The sequence below is a fragment of the Thamnophis elegans genome, chromosome 2, assembly GCF_009769535.1.
Source record: "Thamnophis elegans isolate rThaEle1 chromosome 2, rThaEle1.pri, whole genome shotgun sequence".
Lineage (NCBI taxonomy): Eukaryota > Metazoa > Chordata > Lepidosauria > Squamata > Colubridae > Thamnophis > Thamnophis elegans.
The window spans coordinates 158671031-158694304 of NC_045542.1; the positions used below are offsets into that span (position 1 = coordinate 158671031).

General features: G+C 43.1%; 1 protein-coding gene across 3 annotated transcripts in view; it reads left to right on the forward strand.

Moving 5' to 3' along the window:
• Window positions 1-23274, forward strand: part of LOC116523821 (zinc finger protein OZF-like) — a 96117-nt gene that overhangs the window by 42269 nt on the left and 30574 nt on the right. The window contains exons 1-2 of one of the 3 annotated variants that reach the window (XM_032238906.1): window positions 4947-5029; window positions 7763-10593. In XM_032238906.1, coding sequence (XP_032094797.1) covers window positions 7763-10593 — 2831 coding nt within the window. In that variant the 5' untranslated portion in view covers window positions 4947-5029. Of the gene's footprint in view, window positions 1-4946; window positions 5030-7762; window positions 11399-23274 lie in introns of those variants that run through there. The other 2 variants (XM_032238902.1, XM_032238903.1) reach the window with 2 other exon arrangements.

Consider the following 23274-nt stretch of genomic DNA (forward strand, 5'->3'; position numbering starts at 1 on the left):
AAAAGTTTCAGTCACTGTTTTAACCTGGTGAGACACCAGAGGATATATACAGGAGAGAAACCATACAAATGACCTATAAGTAATGTAGGTTTACACACAGGAGAGGAAGTCATGGAAATCCACATTAGGCAAAAATTGATGAGTTTAGAGAAGGCTTAAATTTCATTTTTGATCTCTTTTGAAGTATAGGTGAGAAATTGACTACGGTATTTAAGTTTCGGCCTGATTCATTTACTGAAAGATATCTCAATAGTAGATCTGTGATTGGAGAGAAAAAATGGAAAATATTAATTTGATAAAGGTGTACTATCCGTTGTTTTCTTTGTTGTTATCAAGCCTTTTCCTCTCTACAGGATCCCTCCAAGCTTTGCCCTTTGCCACATGGGAGAGGAAGTCCACTGCTTCCATTCTCTGTCCATCGGCTCGTCACATACACCTACACACACACACACACACTTCATTTTCATAACATATACTTGTCAACTTGTAAAAAGTTTTCATGACAACTATCATTGACATAGGAAAAGGGAGAATAATTCCATGCATACCTTTGGCCAGAGTCAGGTCTCATATTCCTACAGCTGGCGGGTGAAATGTGCATGTTCATAGCCTGCCGCAGCACCTTATTGGTGGATGTGATTTATGACACAGACAGAAGGGAGGGGATACAGGGATAAAGTTGAAACGCAATTAAGCAGATGTCAGTTTCGGATCTGCAGAAGAACATGCCAAAATGTTGATCCTAATAAATGAATGGATTTCTTTTGAACTTTGTCTCGAGGCTCGTAAATTAATTAGGTCATCTTTTGGAAACAATACTATTACAATACATAGCCAACATCACATTGTATTATTAAATGTTTACATCAATTCATTTGACTATCAACTCCCAGAAACAATTATTGGTTCTTCTGCTCTCTATATACCATATTTGTACCTTATCCATCACTTTTTTCTCCCTCTCTTCTCCCCCTCCCTACCTCCTTTCTTCCCTCTGTCACTCTTCTCTACTTCCCTTTAATTCCCTTAATCTACTATATAGAATAACAAGTGGTACACATCTCACTTTGTTCATAATCTTTAAAGTTCTATATGTGTCCATGTTTCATATATTTGACCTATACTTAATTGTCCTTCTATTGTCATGTTCAATCAATTAGCAACTGTTTAATTATCATGTATAAAAGTGAATCACAAACCTCTCCTTTACAATCTTCCCATATAAATTTCATATTTGTTCATATATTTTAACATTTATTTAATTATATTTCCATTATCATATTCAATCAGTTAGCAACTCCATTTTATTGTCATATTTAGGAATAAAACCCTTATCTTAGCTTTATATTTTCCCATATAACCATTTTCATTTCTCTGTTTTTTCCTAGTAAGTCTTTTGTCCCACTTCTCTATTCCTGTCTTCTCTCTTTCCTTTGTTTTGACACATCCACCCTCTTCAATTTTCCCCAAGCCACCATCAAAGAGATCTTTTATATTTCTCTTTGTTGGGGTGTAACCTAATTCAATTTTCCTTATGCCACTATCAACCTCCAAACATCTTTTGTCTGCTTTTTATTCCCTTTTGTTGGGACCCAGACCCCCTTTTCAATTTTCCCTATATGATTGCCAAGCCCAAGGAGAGAAACCCTTTGAATGTCTTGTTTGTGAGAAAAGTTTTAGTCAGAATTCCAAAACCAGAGGACACACACAGGAGAGCAACCCTTTGAATGTCCTGATTGTGGCAGAAATTTCAGTCAGAATTCAATATCCCAATGACTTGTTTTTGATTATCAGCAGAAGTTTCTGGATATTTCCTTTGCAGAAGTTGTGGAATTTCTCAACTGCTTAGAGAGGGAATGTGACCTGCGAATTAAGGTTGCATTTTGTAATGGTTGTTAAGCGACATTACCTTGCTTAACTACTCTCACCCCGTTCTCCCTAATGAAGCCGTTAAATAAATCTGCACATCATTAAGCAGAACAGTAACTATCTCAGGATTGGGGGAATCACTTGGAGGCCTAGCCTCCCCTATCGCAACTTTTGGGTGTGTGCCAGTGGTGGGTTTCAAAAATGTTTAGAACATCTTCTGTAGGTGTTGCCTGCTTTGTGGGAGTAGCTTGATGGCCATATGACCGGGTGGGCGTGGCCAACGTAAAATGTGGTGAAACTCACTTAACAACACTCTTGCTTAGCAACCAAAATGTTGGCTCAGAAACTCTGGCATTTGAAGCACGCAAGTTTTAAAGCTGTCAAGGTACAAGACCCTTGCACCCCTAACCCTCTAGAAAAAAATCCCAGGGGTAGTCAAACTTGACAGCTTTAAGACTTGTGGACTTCAATTCCCAGAATTCCTCCTCTCGCTCTTCATCTTGATGATGTCTGGACGGGCGGGGGTAGGGAGCTGGAACTGGTTCGAAACGGCACTGTAGATTTGTGGGACCTCTTCTATAGAAGATATTAGAACTGGCAGGAACCCACCCCTGGTCTGTGCCCAGGATTCATCCCTGGGCCAGGTGGTGGATTAGTGTAAAAAATTGCCCTTTTAACATACCTCCCTCTGTGTCAAAATGGTGGCTGATTCTGAGTAACACTCATGTGGGAGTGGGACAAACCATTCTGTTTTGCTGCCTTAAAATTTTGTAAACTGTGTTAAGAAATTGTAGGTGGCTGCCTCCCACAGAACTCCAAAAGGGCAGGCCATGTACACCTATGAATTCAGAGGCAGTTTAGAAAATAGGTAGATGGTAGCCTCATGAATTTGTTTCTAATAAGGGGACTTTATTTTAGAAAAAATATTCTATTCAGAAAATTCATATAAAGTACAAACTCCCCAAAAAAGAAAGATTTTTTTTCAAAACCCACACAAAGAAAAATGTGCATTAGAAAGACAAAAGCAGATTTACCAATATTACTTTCTTCCCTTTCTGAAGCAGGCCCAAAATTTATAAACTTCTACCTCTATTTACAACCAATTCGACATTCATCTATCTATGATATATAAATGCAATGTAATAAGTGAGCCAACAACAAAATGGAACATCAAAGCACTTTGTTAACAATCTACTATTGCATTTAACTTGTATAAAGTTTAAGCGGCTTATTTACCACAAATAGCCACAATCGTTGTTTCTGATCTGTGAGAGATAAAATATCTTCGTTTGATTCTTATTAATAAAACTTTTTCTTAAGATTTTAGTTCAAAACAATAAGACAACAATTGTGTCTTATTCCTACAAATCATAAAACCTCTTGGTCGATCCATTTTCCAAATTGTTTTCCAGTTAGATATAGTAAGTCCATTTCCCAATCTTCTTTAAAAAGTACAATTCATCCCACATTGAGTTTGTTAACTCCAAATCTGTAGCAGCCACATCTGCTTCGGCCTTCTCCCAAGCATCCTGCAGTTTCCAAACCATAGTGAGGGGGCTTTTAAGAAGAAGCTGTGGGAGCTTCTTGGAAAGAGTTTAGGCTCATAAAGGGATTCATTTGGGACAGATCCATCCATTTGTGAACACTCATAATCCTAAATGCTTCCATCAGTCCCAGAGGAAGGGGATCTCCCAGAGGAGGAATTTTTTTTTCTCACCACGATTCTTTACATCCTTCTGGGTAATCGACCAGGTGGATACAACAATGATAATTTCCCTGCAGGATGTTTCCAGCAAATGGCATCCACTGCAAATGGCTTCTTTCTCTGGGTGTAATAGAGACAATCCTCTGTCAGGGAATTATGCAGCAAGTTTCCAAATGAAATCAGTGACATAGGGACAAATTTGTAATTTTATATATAAATAAATATATTTAACACATTTATAGCAAACAAGATGGGCAGGAACACAGGAACATCCTGAGGTAACTTCAAATAGCATACAGAGCATACAGAAGGAAAAAAAAGCGGGGAAACTGGGAAACGCCCCCTTTTCACCTACAGCAACCAATCATAGCATAGATTGCCTCATGCAGGAGCTCAACTGCTCTATTCCTGCCCATTGTCCAATTTAACTGTTCCAGCTACTGAATTTAATATCCTAAGTCCCCTCTAATTTATAGCTTGACAGCATTTTAACCAAATCGTTTCACAAAACCTTTGTGTTTTTGTATACTTAATAGTTTTGTCATAAGGTTTGCTAAATTATTTTCTGGTGGACAATAAATTATGTCTATTACATATTCTTTCGCTGCTTCTCTGACAATACAGGCCCTCCTTGTAATTTCTTTCTTTCTACTCCTATGAACTATCGCAGGAAAACTGAATATGTCTAGTCTAACACAGAGCAGGAGTAGGGATGCCATCATAGCAGTTTTTCAATATCTGAGGGGCTGACACAGAAAAAAGGCAGTGGGTCCATTGTCCAATGTGCTTGAGAGCAGAACAAGAAGTAACAGGGGGAGACTTATCAAAAAGGTATCCAACCTAGAATCAAGGAGACATTTCCTTTCAGTGAGAACAATCAATCCGTGGAAATGCTTTGCCTCCAGTAATTGTGGCTGCTCCGTCAATGGTTTTTTTTTAATAGGAGGCTGGACAGCCATTTGTCCAGAACGGTAGGGTCTCCAAGAGTAGTTCTCTTCCAACTCTTCTTATGTAATTCTGTAAGAACTTCATGAACGTTTAGTACTCAGCCTGTAGCTAATCTTCCCAAATTAAGTAGTGTCACCGTTCATTATATCACATTTCCCTATTTCACTTGCATCGGTTGCAAAGGTCGGTTGGTAGGAGTGGAAAATGACTTGATGGCATGTGCAAACCTCAGTGCAAACCTCTTGCAAACGCCTTCGTAGGCAGAGACGGGACGAGGCTGTTTTACCTCCTCCTATCTGGAGATGGCAGTCAAATGGGCAACATTGGCCCCTAGAAAGCCGTGGAAGCATCTGGGTTTGAGCTTTAAGGAGTTAAAACCATCGAGCTGCATTGCTAGAAAGGAGGGGAGAGAAGTGCAGGATCTACTGGATCGCTGTTGGGGGAAGGTAGTCCGCCGAGTAGCTTTTGGGCTCCTGCAAGTGTCGAAGAAGCAGCAGCAGCTGGTGGGTGAGTTGAGGATAGGTTGGGGGAGAGGCTGGGAGCAAGAAAGGCTGCTTGATTTCCTCCGCAGCGTAGAAGCAGAGAAGCAACTGGAAGAAAGACAAAGGCAGTTGGATGTAACCTTGGCGATCATGCAGTCCAACATGCAGTTCAAGCATGAGAACTTAGACCAAATGGCTCTCCAGTATCTCCTTCCAAGTCTCCTAGGAGGAGCACGCACAACTTGGGAAGGGAAGCCGTTTCACTGGTCGCTGTCAGGAGATTTCTTCTTGTTTCTAGGATGATCCGGTCCTTCGTTGGTTTCCATCCGTTGCTTCTTGTCTTGGCTTCTGGGGCTTTGGAGAAGTTCTTAATCTTCTCTTCTTTATGGCAGCACCTCGAGTATTGGAACATGTCACCTCTAAGTCAGCAGTTCCTGTGGTTATGAAGTTGGAAGAGAAGCATTTGCCACAATTTAGGTTCTGCCAACCGGGGCACATTTATGATGGTTTCAGCATCCCACACTCGGGATCCCCATTTGTGACCTTCCCAGCTAGATCCTGTCAAGAAAAATCAGTGGGGATGCCAGCAGGAAGTTGCAAGCCATAGTCATGTGAACTTGCCTTTAAAAACCCACAGTGATTCGCTTAACAACTGCAGAGGAATAGATGCAAGTTGGCACTGTCCTGTGATATCGTGCTTCCTGATCGGGCTGGTTAGTGACACAGATGCCAGTCCCAAATGCAGTCAGTAAGTGAGGACTGCTTCCATAGGAATGTCACCAGAGTGGTTGTGGACAGTGTTTTCTGCCCTTACTTGGAACTGAGGACTTCCATGGCAAAACTGGTGCTTCAAATCTTACAGAGTCTTTAGGCATCATTTTATCAATTAAAGCCCCCACATCTCTAAAATTAGCATAGAAGGTTGGACTGTAACCATTTTGGGTTTTGTTACAGCTTTCTGGCTGAGAACACATGGATTTTCCAAATGAACACATATTTGTAGGTGTGTGTATTTGTACTTCTCTCTGTATGCCTCTGTCTACAATTGTATAATCCATCCCTAGCACTTCTAAATATATTTCATAATAACCCTTTAGGGTACTAATAATTTGTTTTTACACAATTATTTTATTAATTCATCAAAATGTAAAATACAGAAGTGCAATGAAGAAATAAAAATAATGGAAAATGGGAGGAAAAGCGGAAGAAAGGAAAGTGAATGTGAAAGGGGAAAAGAAAAAGAAAAGCATTGTCTTCTGACTCTTTGGGTGCATTAGAATAATAATGTAAAACCTCAACTATTTACATTTATATGATAATAGAAACTAGCCCCTTCTATAACAACAAACTTACCTAATCAACAAAACCCAAAATCAAACTTTCATTTTTTTTCTATCTCACAAACAAAGTCCAAAAGCGGTTTTCATATTAATCCTGTTCTTTTCTTTATTCAAAGCAGTCAATTTAGCCATCTCTGCTAACTCCATCAGGTTTTGCAGCCATTCATTCATTGTGGGAGTGAAAATATTCTTCTATTTTTGTGCAAATAGCATTCTTGATGCCATCAACACATTTAACATCAAAGTTTCATATGAATTTGTGAATCCTACTCCAATATTTCTTTGTCATATTTCCTCCATAAATGATAAAATCTCTTATTTACATTTCCAACATTTAAGGCGCCTTTATACATTCTTGAGAATTTCTTCAATGTTAGATACTAACCTCATAAGAACCATTTGGTATAGAGCTTCCTGCATGAGCAGGGGGTTGGACTAGAAGACCTCCAAGGTCCCTTCCAACTCTGTAATTCTGTTATATTCTTCCATTGTTCAAGCATTATATTACATCCAAAGTTCTTTGCCCACTGAATCATACAATGCTTTACATACTCATTCTGCAAGTTTAATTTCAAAAGCAGTTTATAAACCTTAGATGTATCCATAGCTTTTTGTCTAGTTCAAATCTTTCTTGCAATTGTCAATATACGAATCAATTGGAAACATCCTTCTGATTCCAACTCCTCTTTAGATTTGAGGAGAGGGTCACAATAATTCAACCAGATTTGACCATAAGCCCACAAGTCTGACCTTACCACTATTTCTTTTCTTAAAAACTTCCTGGGAGACACCCAAAGAGGAAGGCATTTCTAATAAAGTGATGTTTAAAATCAACAGTTGCTTTGACCTTATCATACCATAAAGAGCTGTGTCATCAAAAATTTTATTCGTGCCTGTCAAGCTCAAGGAAGCTCTTATTTTGGAGAGTCCCTCACTCTTTTTGCCAGAAAACAAGCATCAAAATACAATTTCAAATCTAGTCAACTCAAACCTCTGTCCTTATCACCTTGCAATGATTTATGTTTAATTTTTTGTTTTATCCCCTTCCCATATAAACGTAGAGATTTCCATCTGCCATAGTTTAAATTGAGTTTCAGTTACAACATTTAAAGTGTGAAAGAAAAATAGCATTTTTAATAAAAAAAAATTATTTAAACTACAGAGGTTCTATCCAATAATTGCAGTATAAAGAATTTGTGATGGATCAGAGTCAACAAGTGTATTTTGTGATTGAATGTATATTTGAACTTGGATCTCAGTAATCTTCAGTGTGTCAAATGAATCATAATTAACATTAGAAGCTATTTCGGCATTGCTGAATGTTTGCTTTTTAATTGTAGTGTATACTATTTCACATCTTCTGCAACCATTTCATAAAGAAACAATTTTAAACTTACACTTTTATTTAAATCTTACAGATGAAGAGGATATCAATAAGAGCACTCCGAACAACTGAGGAAACTGGCAACTTGGTGATGCATCACACCAGGAAGAAGCTGTATAACTGTCCAGATTGTGGAAAATCTTTAATTGATAATTCCCACCTCGTGAGACACCTGAGAACACACACAGGAGAGAAACCCTTTGAATGTCCTGATTGTGGGAAAAGTTTCAGCCACAATTCCAGCCTGATAAGTCATCAGAGAACTCACACAGGAGAGAAACCCTTTGAATGTCCTGATTGTGGCAAACGTTTCAGTCAGAGTTCAAGCCTGGCGAAACATAAAATGACTCACACCGGAGAGAAACCCTTTGAATGTTCTGATTGTGGCAAATGTTTCAGTCAAAGCTCCAGCTTGATGGTACACCAGAGGACTCACAGAGAAGAGAAACCCTTTGAATGCCCTGATTGTGGGAAAGGTTTCAGTCAGAATTCCAACCTGGTGGAACACCAGACGACTCACACAGGAGAGAAACCCTTTGAATGTCCTGATTGTGGTAAATGTTTCAGTCGGAATACCAGGCTAGTGATACACCAGAGGACTCACACAGGAGAGAAACCCTATAAATGTCTTGATTGTGGGAGAAATTTCAGTCAAAATTCCCACCTGTTGACACACCAGAGGATTCACTCAGGAGAGAAACCTTTTAAATGTTCTGATTGTGGTAAATGTTTCATTCAGAATTCCAAACTGAGGGTACACCAAAGGACTCACACAGGAGAGAAACCCTTTGAATGTTCTGATTGTGGGAAAAGTTTCAGTCAGAATTGCAGCCTGGTGAACCATCAGAGGACTCACACAGGAGAGAAACCCTTTGAATGCCCTGATTGTGGGAAAGGTTTCAGTCGAAGGTCCAGCTTGATAGTACACCAGAGGACTCACACAGGAGAGAAACCCTTTGAATGTCCGGACTGTGGGAAAAGTTTCAATCAGAATTCTGAACTGGTGATTCATCAGAGGACTCACACCGGAGAGAAACCCTTTGAATGTTCTGATTGTGGCAAATGTTTCAGTCAGAATTCACATTTGGTTAATCACCAGAGGACTCACACAGGAGAGAAACCTTTTGAATGCCCTGATTGTGGGAAAGGTTTCAGTCAGAGTTCTCACCTAGTAAGTCATCAGAGGGCTCACACAGGAGAGAAACCCTTTGAATGTCCTGATTGTGGGAAAAATTTTAGTCAGAATTCCAACCTGGTGGAACACCAGAGGACTCACACAGGAGAGAAACCCTTTAAATGTTCTGACTGTGGCAAATGTTTCAGTCAGAATGCCAACCTGGTGAACCACCAGAGGACTCACACAGGAGAGAAACCTTTTGAATGTTCTGATTGTGGCAAATGTTTCGGTTGGTATACAAGTTTGGTTAAACACCAGAGAACTCACACAGGGGAGAAGCACTTTGAATGTTCGGATTGTGGAAAGAGCTTTAGTAAAAATTCACACTTGGTGATTCACCAGATGACTCATACAGGCGGAAAGCCATATGAGTGTCCAGATTGTGGCAAACGATTCAGTTGGAATTACAGTTTGATTAAACACCAGAGGACGCACACAGGAGAGAAACCCTTTGAATGTCCTGATTGTGGGAAAGGTTTCAGTCAAAGGTCCAGCTTGGTGGTACACCAGAGGACTCATACAGGAGAGAAACTCTTTGAATGCCCTGATTGTGGGAAAGATTTCAGTCACAATTCTCACCTTGTAAATCACCAGAGGACTCACACAGGAGAGAAACCCTTTGAATGTCCCGATTGTGGGAAAGGTTTCAGTCAAAGGTCGAGCTTGTTGGTACACCAGAGGACTCACACAGGAGAGAAACTCTTTGAATGCCCTGATTGTGGGAAAGATTTCAGTCAGAATTCTCACTTAGTAAATCATCAGAGGACTCACACAGGAGAAAAACCCTTTGAATGTTCTGATTGTGGCAAATGTTTCAGTTGGAATTCCAATTTGGTTAAACATCAGAAGATTCACACAGGGGATAAACCCTTTGAATGTTCTGATTGTCGGAAATGTTTTAGTCAGAATTCTGAGCTGGTGATTCATCAGAGGACTCACACAGGAGAGAAACCCTTTGAATGTTCCGATTGTGGCAAATGTTTCAATTGGAATTCTGAGCTGGTGATTCATCAGAGGACTCACACAGGAGAGAAACCTTTTGAATGTTCTGATTGTGGCAAATGTTTCAGATGGAATTCCAATTTGGTTAAACACCAGAGGACTCACACAGAGGAGAAACACTTTGAATGTTTGGATTGTGGGAAGAGTTTTAGTCAGAATTCACACTTGGTGATACACCAGATGATTCATACAAGAGGGAAGCCATATGAGTGTCCAGATTGTGGCAAACGTTTCAGTTGGAATTCCACTTTGGTTAAACACCAGAGGACTCACACAGGAGAGAAACCCTTTGAATGTCCTGATTGTGGGAAAGATTTTAGTCAGAATTCTCACCTAGTAAATCATCAGAGGGCTCATACAGGAGAGAAACCCTTTGAATGTCCTGATTGTGGGAAAGGTTTCAGTCAAAGCTCCAGCTTGGTGGTACACCAGAGGACTCACACAGGAGAGAAACACTTTGAATGTTCTCATTGTGGCAAATGTTTCAGTCAGAATTCCAACCTGGTGAAACACCAGAGGACTCACACAGGAGAGAAACCCTTTGAATGTTCTCATTGTGGCAAATGTTTCAGTCAGAATTGCAACCTGGTGAAACATCAGCGGACTCACACAGGGGAGAAACACTTTGAATGTGCTGATTGTGGTAAAAACTTCAGTGAGAATTCCAAATTGGTGAAACATCAGAGGTCTCACACGAGAGAAATTATATGAATGTCCACATTTTGGAAAAAGGTTCAATCGGAATTGTGATCTATTGATACACCAGAGTACTGAAACTGGAGTGAAGGCATACAAGTGTCCAGATCACTTTCTGTTCTGACCTCGGGAAATACCAGAAGATTCACACTAGAGACAAACTATATGAATGTCCACAGTGTGGGAAAAGTTTCAATCAGAATTTCAACCTGGTGAATAACTACAGGAGAGAAATCCTTTGAATGTTCTGGTTAGGGGAAGAGTTTTAATCAGAATTCACACTTGGTGGTACACCAGATGCCTCATACAGGAGGGAAGCCATATGAGTGTCCAGATTGTGGGAAAAGTTTCAGTCGGAATTCCAACCTGGTGAGACAGTAACCTTAAGCTGGGGAATGAGACAGGGTTGTCCTTTATCGCCAGTTCTATTTGCATTATTGATGGAGGTTTTGCCAAATGCTATTAGGGATTGAAGGAATTGGAGTACAAAAGAAAACTAAAATAATTTTATTTGCAGATGATGAATTATTAGCATTTCAAAATCCCATAGTGAAATATTTAGGTATTGACTGACCAAAAAATATCCAGCAGTTAAAGAAAATAAATTATGAAAAGGTAAAGAAAGATATAAAATAGATAAATATGAGAAAGTAAAATTAACATGGTTTGGAAGAATTGGAATGATAAAAATGAAAGTATTACAAAAATATTACCAAAAATTAATTTTTTGTTTTGGATGATCCCAGTTAAGAATTAAAGCAAATAGAGGCTGCTGGAAGTGTATTGTAATGGAGGTAAGACAGCAAGAATAAGTAAAGCTTTATGGTATGAACCATTAAAAAAGCGTGGGTAGAAAAAAAAGGTGGAGAAAGGTTTAGAAACTTTTTTTTATTATTAATTGACTTTTACTTAAAATATGTCATAAAGGTGTAATGTTATTGGAGGATTTTTTGAAATAGCTAATGAATGCCATTATGTGGTTGTGTCTTTAAGTATGAATGATTTGAGGTAAAAGCATGTTCAAATAATTGTTGTCAAATGAGAATTGTGGTACATTCATAGTAAGATATACAAAGATTTTTGATTTAAAGTGTATAATCTAATATGAATTATAAGTAATGACTGTGGAAGAAATGCACGAAAGTTATTTGTAACCAATCGACACGCTTTCTACAAGATGTAATGAAGGATGATGATTTTTTGTGTTTTTGTTCAATTAAAATAAAAAAACTTTTCAAAAAACGTGTGGACTAGGTCTCTCTCACACGCACGTGCTGGCCAGCTGATTTTTGGCCTTGATCTTTGGCCATTTTTCACTCTCCGGATGCTTCTCTGAAGTTCTGGTTTTACACCCTCTCCAGTCTTCTAGAAAGCCTCTGGAGCTTGCGGAGGCAGAAAAACGGACCTACTAGGCCCACCAGAAGTCAGAAAACGGGCCGTTTCTGACATCTGGACGGCGAGGAGGCTGTTTTCGCCCTCCCCAGACTCCTAGAAAGGAGCCTGGGGAGAGGAAAAAACCAATCTACTGGGCCCTCCGGAAGTCGGAAAATGGGCCATTCTCCTATGATCATGCAACCAGCAGCCAGACCTGATTGCTCTGTCCAGTAACTAATTGGACTGAATCTGCACTTGTGATGTCATCGAGCCTTAGTGACTCCTCCCAGTTTAGACTCAGTCCAACCTAGACTAGCTGTGATAATTGATCTCTACTCAAATTTGGGGGTTTTTTCGCACTAATTGGCATTTTTTTCAAAATTCTTTTTATTTAATTTTTTTCTCCTGCTCTATTGAGCGGAAGATTCAAATCTGCTTTCGAGGCTTTCTCTCAGCTGTCTGACTGTCTGCAACCACGAGTATGCTCCGGGACGCTATCCGATCTCAGTCAGACTACCCAGCTCACAAGCTATGACTCGGGCTCTTTTAAAGAGGTGCTCCACACTCCTGGGCATCCGGAACCATTAGAGAGCCGTGCGCCCAGCTCCTTCGCGCTTAGCGGCATTGGACTGAAGCGGCGGCCATTCTGCAAGACGACCAGTCATAAAGAGCAGCGGTTGCCATCTTGCGGCATGGAAAAGTGTGTAAAGACGACAACAGCCACGTAGTGGCTTGGAAAAGCGCACAAAGAGTGGCAGCCGCCATAATGAGTGCCCAGCGACTGGAGCTGATCACGGAGGTAATCACGGAGCAGAGGAGCGCAAGACTGGTGAGATCATTGCCAACTTATCTTCCCTGTTTGGGGGCTGGCATCTAGCAGCATGGCTGAGCAACCTGGGGTGGTAACTGTACCGGATAAAAGCCTAGAGGAGGCAGGGCCATCGGGAGTAAGGAACAGCCACAAAAGGGCAGCTAAGGAGGCTCCTGATTCAGGGAAGACTCCCAAAACTTCCAGGTCCTCTACTAGAGCTGAGGAATGAAGACAAAATGCCTTAGAGAAGGAATTTCAGCGGGCCCAAAAGCAACAGGTGAACCAGGACATCCAGGCCACTCTCCCCTTCCCATGGGGAATCAAGCAACCTCCCCTGCGCCCCCCCCCCCCGAGTTAACACCCATGGGCCCTTGCTCATCCTTGGATGATTCAGATGTGGGGATGATTCAGATGGGGAGTTGCCCTCTTCAGCCTCATCTTCCTCCATAGAGCCTGACACCAGGGGCAATTTCTTTGATGTCCCTCTCAATAGGGATCACACCTTTGAACAAGCCAGCCTCTCCACAACTCAGTGCACAAGGGTACCTTCAGCTTTGCTCTCCTTCCCTACAGAAATGGCAGCCATAATTTCAGAAGCAATAAAACAAGGCATTGCTGATGGGCTCCAGCACGCAGGCTGCTGTGCCGGCTTCCTCTGATCGTCCTAACACTCTTTTCTTTGAACCTACAGTGGGAAAAGAAATTATTCCATCTCCAAAGATCTTCATGAATGTTGTCCAATGACAGTGGGATTCCCCTGGTACAGGTCCACAACCAACCAGCTTTGACAAACACTTCTACAACGTCGCTCCAAAACTCACCAAATTTCTTGAGACTCCTCCAGTGGATGCGCCGGTTGCAGCTTTGTCTTCATCCACAGTGGTCTCTGGAGTCCCTGAAGAAGCCTGAGGAGAAAAGGTCAGATCAAACGTTAGTTAAAGGTTATCAGCCTGGTATCTGGGTAGTTCGGGCCTCCATAGCCACTTCCTTTTTCTCCAGGGTTGCGCTAGTCTGGATTGAGCAACTCCAGGAGCGTATTGCATCTACTGATACCAGGTCACCCATGGATTTAAACAAGATTAAGGCTGCCATTGAATATTCAGCAGATGCTTCCTTTAGCGCTGCCAGGTTTGCTTCTAAAGCCATGGCCGCTTCGGTCACGCCCAGGCGCCTGCTATGGCTCAAACCATGGCAGGCGGATGTTCATATCAAATGGCGCCTTGCAGCCTCCCCTTTCAGTGGCACTCAACTCTTTGGGGCTCCCTTGGATCCTTACCTCACGGAATCTAAAGATAAACACAAGGTCCTCTCCTCTATATACAAAAAAACAGGACAGTCGTCCCTCCACTTTATATAGAAGGTCGCCCTTTCAGCCAACGGATGGGGGAATCCTCTTTCTCCCATCCACAACGTCAGTCCTTCACCCCCAGACAGGGATCCAATCAGGACAGGTCCAACTGAAACGTCCAACGTTTCCCCCTGAAGAAGTCTTACCGGGGAGGAGGTAACCGCCATTTCCCTAATCAAAAGTGACTATCTGGACCTAGCGTTTTTCGCTCACCGCTGGGAAGAGACCATAACAGACAATTGGGCAATCAAAACAGTCAAAATTGGCCTCCTTCTGGAATTCCTCTCCACACACCCCAGGAACACTTTGTGCCATGCCCAATATCCCAGTGCCCTCGCAAGAGGCTACTAATGGATCAGGCCATATAACATCTGCTAGAAATTCGGGCCATCCAACCGGTCCCTCCCCATCAGAAAGGTCAGAGTTTTTATTCCCGTCTCTTTGTGGTACCAAAGGCTTCCAGGAGATGGAGAGCAATCCTGGACCTAAAGTCATTGAACCGCCACATTTGTTTATTGGTGGTTCAAAATGCACTCCCTCCACACTATCCTACAGGGAGTCAGAGAGGGCGATTTCCTCACCTCGGTAGACTTGACCGAAACTTACCTTCACATTCTCTTTGCAGACCACAAAAGATATCTCCGGTTCTCTTATGAAGGGAGGCACTTCCAGTACCGAGCCCTTCGGTTCGACCTCTCCTCCACTGGAGGAGTGAGTCTCAAGAAGAGCCACCTTGTCCCCGGGACTCACATTTTACATCTCGGTGTGATCATAGACACCGTGGCAGAGAGGGTATTTCTGTCCCAAGACCGCATCCTCAGCCTCAGGGAGTTAGTTAGAAGGGTCTTGCCCCTTCGCAAAGTGTCCCTGCTTCTGCTATCTCAGTTATTAGGGAAAATGGTGTCCTCCTTTTGGGTAGTACCGTGGGCCAGATTCCACAGCAGGTGCCTGCAGTGGTTCATGCTCCCACCTCAGAAAGCAACAGGAGCTGCTCCCACCACAGGATTCTCCTCCCCAGACAGGTCACCCAGTCTCTAAGGTGGTGGCAGTCCCCAGCGATCTTGCAGGCGACATTATTCAGAGAGCCGACCTGTCTCACTCTTACAACGGATGCCAGCTTGACAGGGTGGGGTGCGCACATGCAGAACCTGGTGGCCCAGGGTCAGTGGTTGCTAGAAGAAAGCCAAAACAGCATCAATTGGCTAGAACTGCGGACAGTGCATCTTACCCTGCTACGCTTCCAACAGACAGTTCAGGACAATCATATCCTAATCTTAACTGACAACACTACTACCAAGGCACATATCAACAGACGAGGGGGACGCGATTTTGGCCACTGATGCAGGGAGCCAACCTGTTATGCCATTGGGCAGAATCTCATCTACCATCCCTCAGGGCGGAGCACATCTTGAGGACCTCCAAGAGCAGACAACAACCAAATCCCCAAATCTAGTTTGTAGACACCAATGCAGAAGGGGTAGACGCTCTCAGGTGCCAGTGGCCCAGGGATCTCCTATATGCATTTCCGCCACTCCCGCTCATTCAGAGGGTAATACAAAAGTACAGGAAGCAGAACTCTTATTCCTGGCGCCTCACTGGCCGTGCTGGCCTTGGTTTCCCGACCTTGTGACCTTCTCCCCCCCCCCTGTCATATTCCACGGTCACTGGTCTCTCTTCATCAAGGGTCAGTCCTACATCCCGACCCTCAGTGGCTGCAATTAACCGCATGGCGATTGAGCGGCAAGGTTAACAGCTGACTATCTCCCTCAATGTCATCAGTACTATTCAGGCATCTCGTTGGGGTTCTACAAACCGTATTTATAATGCCACGTGGCGAGCGTTTGCTCTCTGGTGTTCTAACCTCTATTGATCCATTAAGGGCTTCCATTCCTCAAGTGTTGGACTTCTTACAGAAAGACTTGATCAAGGTCTCACCCCAAACACATTACGGCGACAGGTGGCTGCTTTGTCTTCCATTCTAGATGGCTCTTCCTCAGAACATCTTTCCATGCATCCATTGATCCGGAGGTTTCTCCGTGGAGCCTCGAACCTCCGGCCACCCATCATCCATAGATACCCTACTTGGGATTTGCCACGGGTCCTGGAGGCTCTCACTTCCCCTCCATTTGAACCATTAAGGTCCACATCATTAAAATTGCTGTGACTCAAGACTTTGTTTCTATAATGTCGGCCAGACGTATTTCAGACTTGGCTGCCCTGCTTGAAAGGCACGATCTGTGCATATTCCACCCAGACCGTGTTGTTTTGCGACTTGATCCAATTTTCCTGCTGAAGGTCAATAGCCGATTTCACAGGGGCCAAGAATTGACCTTACCTGATTTCTGTCCAGCTCTTTGTCACGAGAGGGAGCGTAAATGGCACACCCTTGATGTACGCCGAGCCCTTAAGATCTATATCGACTGCACAGCTTTGCTCCGCCATTTGGAATCTCTCTTTGTCTCCTTTTGCCAGGCGTCTTTGGGAACCAAGGCTTCACTGTTGAGTCTGGGGCGGTGGATCAGAGCCTGTATTAAATTGACTTATAAACTTCAGTCCTTTCAGATCCTGCAGAATGTTACAGCCCACTCTACCCGGAGCTCAGCAACTACGGCAGCATGGTCTACACAGGCTATTTTGAAGTTTGACAAGCAGCCACATGGACGTCTCCCACGGTTTTCATACGCCACTACAAATTAGACAAGTATGTGTCGGCAGATGCATCTTTTGGCTGCAGAGTGCTGCAACAAGTACATGTGCCTTAACGTTCCTTAATCTGTTGTCCCCACCCTAGTGGACAGCCCATTCTTTGGTACATCCCAGTCTGGCTGCTGTCTCCACGATCATAGGAGAATGGGTGTTGTTTTTTTCCTGATAATCCAGTCCCACCCCCTCTTTTCTTCTCCTTTCCTGTCTGGCTTTGCAGGAACCCACAGAGGCTGTGAAGAAGGAGCACCGAGCCCTTTATTGATGGAAGGAGAGGAGGCGGGGCGGGGAGAGACAGAGAGAGGGAGGAAGTCTTTTATGCCTCTTTCCTTTCGTTGGATTTATATTAATTGTCCTTTCTAGTCCAAGACCCCGTCCTGAAGCCTCCAGAGAAAAATGACCCAATGTGCAAATCGGAAGTCTGTTACCAAAAAGGCCAAAAATGAAGGCCAAAACCAGCTGGCCAGCGTGCGCATGCGCACTGGAGTTGACAAGGCAGCGCCTCACATGTCCTAGGAAATGGCTCCGCATGCCATATGTGGCACACGTGCCATAGGTTCGCCGTCATGGATATAGGGTTTCCTGCCTAGGCAGGGGGTTGGACTAGAACAGTGGTCCCCAACCCCCGGTCCGCGGACCGGTGCCGGGCCGTGGAGTACCTGGCACCGGGCCGCGCAGCGGCCGGGGGCCATGATCGCTGCAGCGGCTGGGTGCCATATTTGCAACTTTGTAGTCCTCATGAACGCGCCCTTTCTCTGCCCCCCCCGCCGCCCCAGATGTGCGGGGCTGGGGGGGATAGGGGAGGCCCGATCTCCCCCCCCCGCCCTCTTGCTCTGCTCGCCCCGGGAGGGAGGGGGCGGCGGCGGCGGCCTCGGCCCGAACTTGGGATGCTGCTGGCGGAGGCTGCCTGGGAGGCGAAACTTTGTCCGCCTGCCCCGTGGAATGACGAGGGGGGGCAGGAGGGGGCGGCGGCGCTGCATTTTCCTCCCAAGGAGAAACTAAGGTTGCGGGGGGGAGGGGCGCAGCGCGGCCGTTTCGGGGGAACTTGGGGAGCTTCGCCGTTCCGAGAGGCGCTTCGCGCGCAGCCCCACCCAGGTGGGAGATGTTTTCCTCCGCCGAGGCGGGGAGGGGGGGCTTTACGTAAGACTCGCGGCGCAGCTCTGCTCCCCCTCCTGGAGTGTCACCTGCCTCCCTCCCCTCCCCCCCGCCGCTCCGCCGAAGCGCTTTTTGCGTCAGGCCGGCGGGGCTCTCGGGGGCCCTTCGGCCGCAGCCCGCCTTCTCCCCCTCTTCCCTTCATGGAGCGCGGCGCGGAGGCCCACCCCCTCGGAAGCAGCCGGCCTCCGCCGCGCCAGCCGCCCGAAGTAGGACACGGCACTATCTTTTTCCCCCGCCGAACTGCAGCGAGGAAAAAGGGCTGCCCGAGCGAGCGGATCGCGGGGTCGGTTCCCCCTCCCTTCCCCCGGCGGCCGAGGAGGAGGAGGCGGGGCGGCCTCGCGGGCTGTCAGCCTTGGTGTGAAGGAAGCCCCCCCCCGCGGAACGCACGCCCAGGATGGCCGCCTTCCCACCCGCCGGTCCGGAAGGCCAAGGGAGGCTCGTCTGACTGGTCCGCGGCGATAAAAAGGTTGGGGACCACTGGACTAGAAGACCTCCAAGGTCCCTTCCAACTCTGCTATTGTATTGTATTGTAATCATATTTATGAATCCCTCACCAAATCCCATCATTTGAAGTTGCATTATCATAAATTGTCAGTTCACATTATCAAAGGCCTTTTGTGTGTCCAGAAACAACGACGCCATTTGCTATTCTGAGTGGGCTTTATAGTACTCTAGCATATTCAATACAATTTGCATATTGTTTCTGATCTGTCTCTTAGGGAGAAATCCATTTTGGTCTATGTCTATGAATTCATTTAAAAGTCTCTTCATTCTTTCTGCCATTATTGATGCAAAAATTTTATGTTTTGGGCTTTTTTAAAGGGGAGGGCAGGGTCCTTTTTCGCTTTGAAAGGATAAATCAGTGCCTGGATCAATCATTTTTAATGCAAAATTGTTCAGTAAGTTTAATTCCAAGGGCATTCCCCACATATGTTCCCACATATTGAAGTAATGTTAAAAATCATTTTAAAAAACTTCCTTGCTGTAGGATATATTAACATTTGAAAAAAGATCTTGACTTTTACTCTGGCTCAATAGCAATGGTTCCACCTCAAAAGCACGAACGACAAAAGTACGCCTGATTAAACCGCGGTGACAAAACCGCGAGTTCTAAAGCTCTCTGACGAATGAGCGCTGAAGCGCGCCGACAACAGCGCGGCGACAGAAGCGCGCTGTAACCCTAACCCTAAACCTAACCCTAAACCTAACCCTTACCTTAACTTAAATCGCGCTTCTGTCGGCGCGCTGTTGTCGGCACGCTGTTGTCGGCGCGTTGATGACATCGCAGTTTTAGCGACGGTTTAGTCGGCATGGTTTTGTCGTTCGCCCTTTTGTCGGGTCACGAATAGCAATAACTGTGCGAGGGATCTAGGAATTTTAGTGGACAACAACTCTTAAGTATCCGATACCAGTGTGCTGCAGCTGCAGAAAAAGCCAATGTAGTCCTAGTCTACATCAGCAGAGGAATAGTATTAAGATTCCAAGAAGTATTAGTGCTGTCTACATTATACTGTGCTGGTAAGACTACACCAGTTTAGGCATCCAGTGTTTATCACCATGAGAAAAACCTGATGTTGAAACTCTAGAAAGAGAACAGAGAATAGCAACAATGGTGTTAAGGGAACTGGAGGCTAAACCATACAATGAATAATTGCATGATATGTCCAGTCTAACACAGAGAAGGAGCAAGGATGACCTGACAGCTTCCATGGCTTCCCTCCAGAAGTTGTGGGTGGTCCATCTGGAACTTTTTAAAAGGGAGATTCAACAGCAATTTGTCTGGAATGGAGAGTTGGTCTCTCCCATTTCTTTTTTATGTGATCCTGTAAGATCTTCATAAACCTTTAGGGCTCAGCACACAGCTAATCTTCACAAGCTAAGTAGCATCACATTTCACTATTTCACATGCATCAGTTGCAGAGGTAGGTTTCTAGAGGTCGAAAATAACTTGATAGCATTTAACCAATGAAAACATCTTGAGAAAGCCTTAGGTAAGGATGGGACGTAGACTTAGAATAACTTTGTTACTTTGAATGTACACTGATCAGCATACATTAAAATGAAATTTCATTGCATACAGCTCTCAAAGGGTCACCACCTCCAATATACACTGAATTTAGAGGCAATTTAGAAAATAGGTACATGGTAGCCTTATGAATTTGCTTCTAGTAAGGGGACTTTGATTTAGAATAAATATTCTATTTAGAAAATTAATATAAAGTACAAACTCCCCCAAAAAGAAATATTGTTTTCAAAAAACACACAAGGATAGACAAAACATTTAAAAGGAAAAATGTGCATTAGAAAGACAAAAGCTATTGAATGGCACCCATGTAAGGAAGATTAGCAATACCTTTGGATTTTTCATAAAGCTTAATAATAATAATTAAAAAAAGAACTAAAATACAATTAAAGTTTTGATTATTAGGAGGAAAATGTTATGATACAGGTTATAGTCAAATAAAGGAGGGATAAGAATAACAGCGTATATATAGATATGGGTATAACATAAGGAAACTGGATGTAAACTTTAAACAGTGATTTGGAAAGGAGGATTAGAAAACTTTGTTATTAAATATTATGGATGTTTAGCTAGAATAGGACATAAGGATTTGGTGTTAGTAGAGGATTTTAGCAATAGTAATTGAAAGGCCAGTATGTGGCTATGTATTAAATTTTGGTATATTTTATGATGAAGGACGCTTAAACAATTATAGTCAAATGAAAATAGAGAGATGATGATGGTGACATGTATAAATATTTGAGTTAAAATACTATAATAATATGAATTATGTTTGTAGACTGTGGAGGAGATGCACAAAAGTCTTTTTGTAACTAACTGATACACTTTCTACAGCATGTAAAAAAGGATGTTGTATTTGTTTTAAATTAAAAATTAAAAAAAAGAAAAAAAGAAAGACAAAAGCAGATTTACCAATATTAGTTTCTTCCCCTTCTGAAGCAGGCCCAAAATTTATAAACTTCTACTTCTATTTACAACCAGTTCGACATTCATCTATCTATGATATATAAATGCAATGTAATGGGTGGGTCAACAACAAAATTAAACCTCAAAGCACTTTGTTAACAATGTACTATTGCATTTAATTTGTATAAAGTTTAAACGGCTTCTTATTTAACACAAATCACCACAATCGTTGTTTCTGATCTGTGAGGGATAAAATATCTTTGTTTGATTCTTATTAATAAAACTTTTTCTAAATATTTTAGTTCAGAACAATAAGACAATTGTGTCTTATTCCTACAAATAAAACCTCTTGGTCGATCCATTTCCCAAATTGTTTTCCAGTTAGATATAGTAGGTTCATTTCCCAATCTTCTTAAAAAAATACAATTCATCCCGCATTGAGTCTGTTAACTCCAAATCTGTAGCAGCCACATCTGCTTCAGCCTTCTCCCAACCATCCTGCAGTTTCCAAACCATGAGGAGGGGGATTTTAAGAAGTGGCTTTGGGAACTTCAGGAAAGAGTTTAGGCTCGTAAAGGGATTCATTTGGGACAGATCCATCCATTTGTGAACACTCATAATCCTAAATGCTTCCATCAGTCCCAGAGGAAGGGGATCTCCCAGAGGAGAAATTTGTTTTTTCTCACCACGATTCTTTACATCCTTCTGGGTAATCGACTAGGTGGATACGACAACGATTATTTCCCTGCAAGATGTTTCCAGCAAATGGCATCCACTGCAAATGGCTTCTTTCTCTGGGTGTAATAGAGACAGTCCTCTGTCAGGGAATTATGCAGCAAGTTTCCAAATGAAATCAGTGACATAGGGACAAATTTGTAATTTTATATATAAATCAATATATTTAAAACATTTACAGCAAACAAGATGGGCAGGAACATCCTGAGGTAACTCCAAATAGCATACAGAGCGCACAGGAAAAAAAGCGGGAAAACTGGGAAACTCCCCCTTTTCACCTACAGCAACCAATCATAGCATAGATTGCCTCATACAGGAGCTCAACTGCTCTATTCCTGCCCATTGTCCAATTTAACTGTTTCAGTTACTAAATTTAATATCCTAAGACCCCCCTAATTTATAGCTGGACAGCATTTAAACCAAATCTTTTTAGAAGACCTTTGTGTTTTATGTATACTTAATGGTTTTGTCATAAGGTCAGCTAAATTATTTTATGGTGGACAATACATTATGTCTATTACATTTTCTTTCCCTGCTTCTCTGACAATACAGGCCCTTCTTGTAATTTCTTTCTTTCTACTCCTATGAACTATTGCAGGAAAACTGAATATGTCTAGTCTAACACAGAGCAGGAGTAGGGATGCCATCATAGCAGTCTTTCAATATCTGCGGGGCTGACACAGAAAAAAGGCGGTGGATCCATTGTCCAATGTGCCTGAGAGCAGAACAAGAAGTAACAGGGGGAGACTTATCAAAAAGGTATCCAACCTAGAATCAAGGAGGCATTTCCTTTCAGTGAGAACAATCAAAAAGTGGAAATGCTTTGCCTCCAGTAATTGTGGCTGCTCCGTCAATGGGGTTTTTAAATACGAGACTGAAAAGCCATTTGTCCAGAACTGTATAGGGTCTCCTGCTTAGAGAGTTGGTCTCTTCCAACTCTTCTTATGTAATTCTGTAAGAATTTCATGAACGTTTAGTACTCAGCCTGTAGCTAATCTTCACAAGCTATTTATAGTGTCACATTTCACTATTTCACAATTTCTCATGGATCAGTTGCAAAGGTAGGTTTCTAGGAGTCAAAAACGACTTGATAGCATTTAATCAGTGAAAACGTCCTACAAACACGTTAGAGACAGAACAAGCGTGTTCTTTTGCCCCCTATTGGGAGATGGCAGTGACTATTAGTGACTAGAAAGCCCTTAATAGGTATATGTGGTTAGGCTTAAAGGAGTTAAAACCATCGAGTACAGCGTTCCTAGAATGCATGGGAGGAGAGGAACTTCTTCCGGACCACTCGGGTGGAAGTTGGTGTGCCGAGTGGCTTTTGTGCTCTTCCCGGGATCGAAACAACACCTGCACGGTGAGTTGGGGTCTGGTCAGAGGAGAGGCTGGGAGCATGTCCGGCTGTTTGGTTTCCTCCATGATGTGGAAGCAGAGAGGCTATTAGGCTGAAGCATGTCAGCTGCTGCTCCATGTTCCTTCCCTCCCCAAATTTTGAGTCCGCTGGTGCTCCATGCTTTAACACTGGTGGGCGCAATTTTCTGCTGTTGGGAGGATCTTAAAAAGTCTCCTTCAAGTTAAGATTAATTCCTTGGGAACAGCTTCCCTCCAGAAGT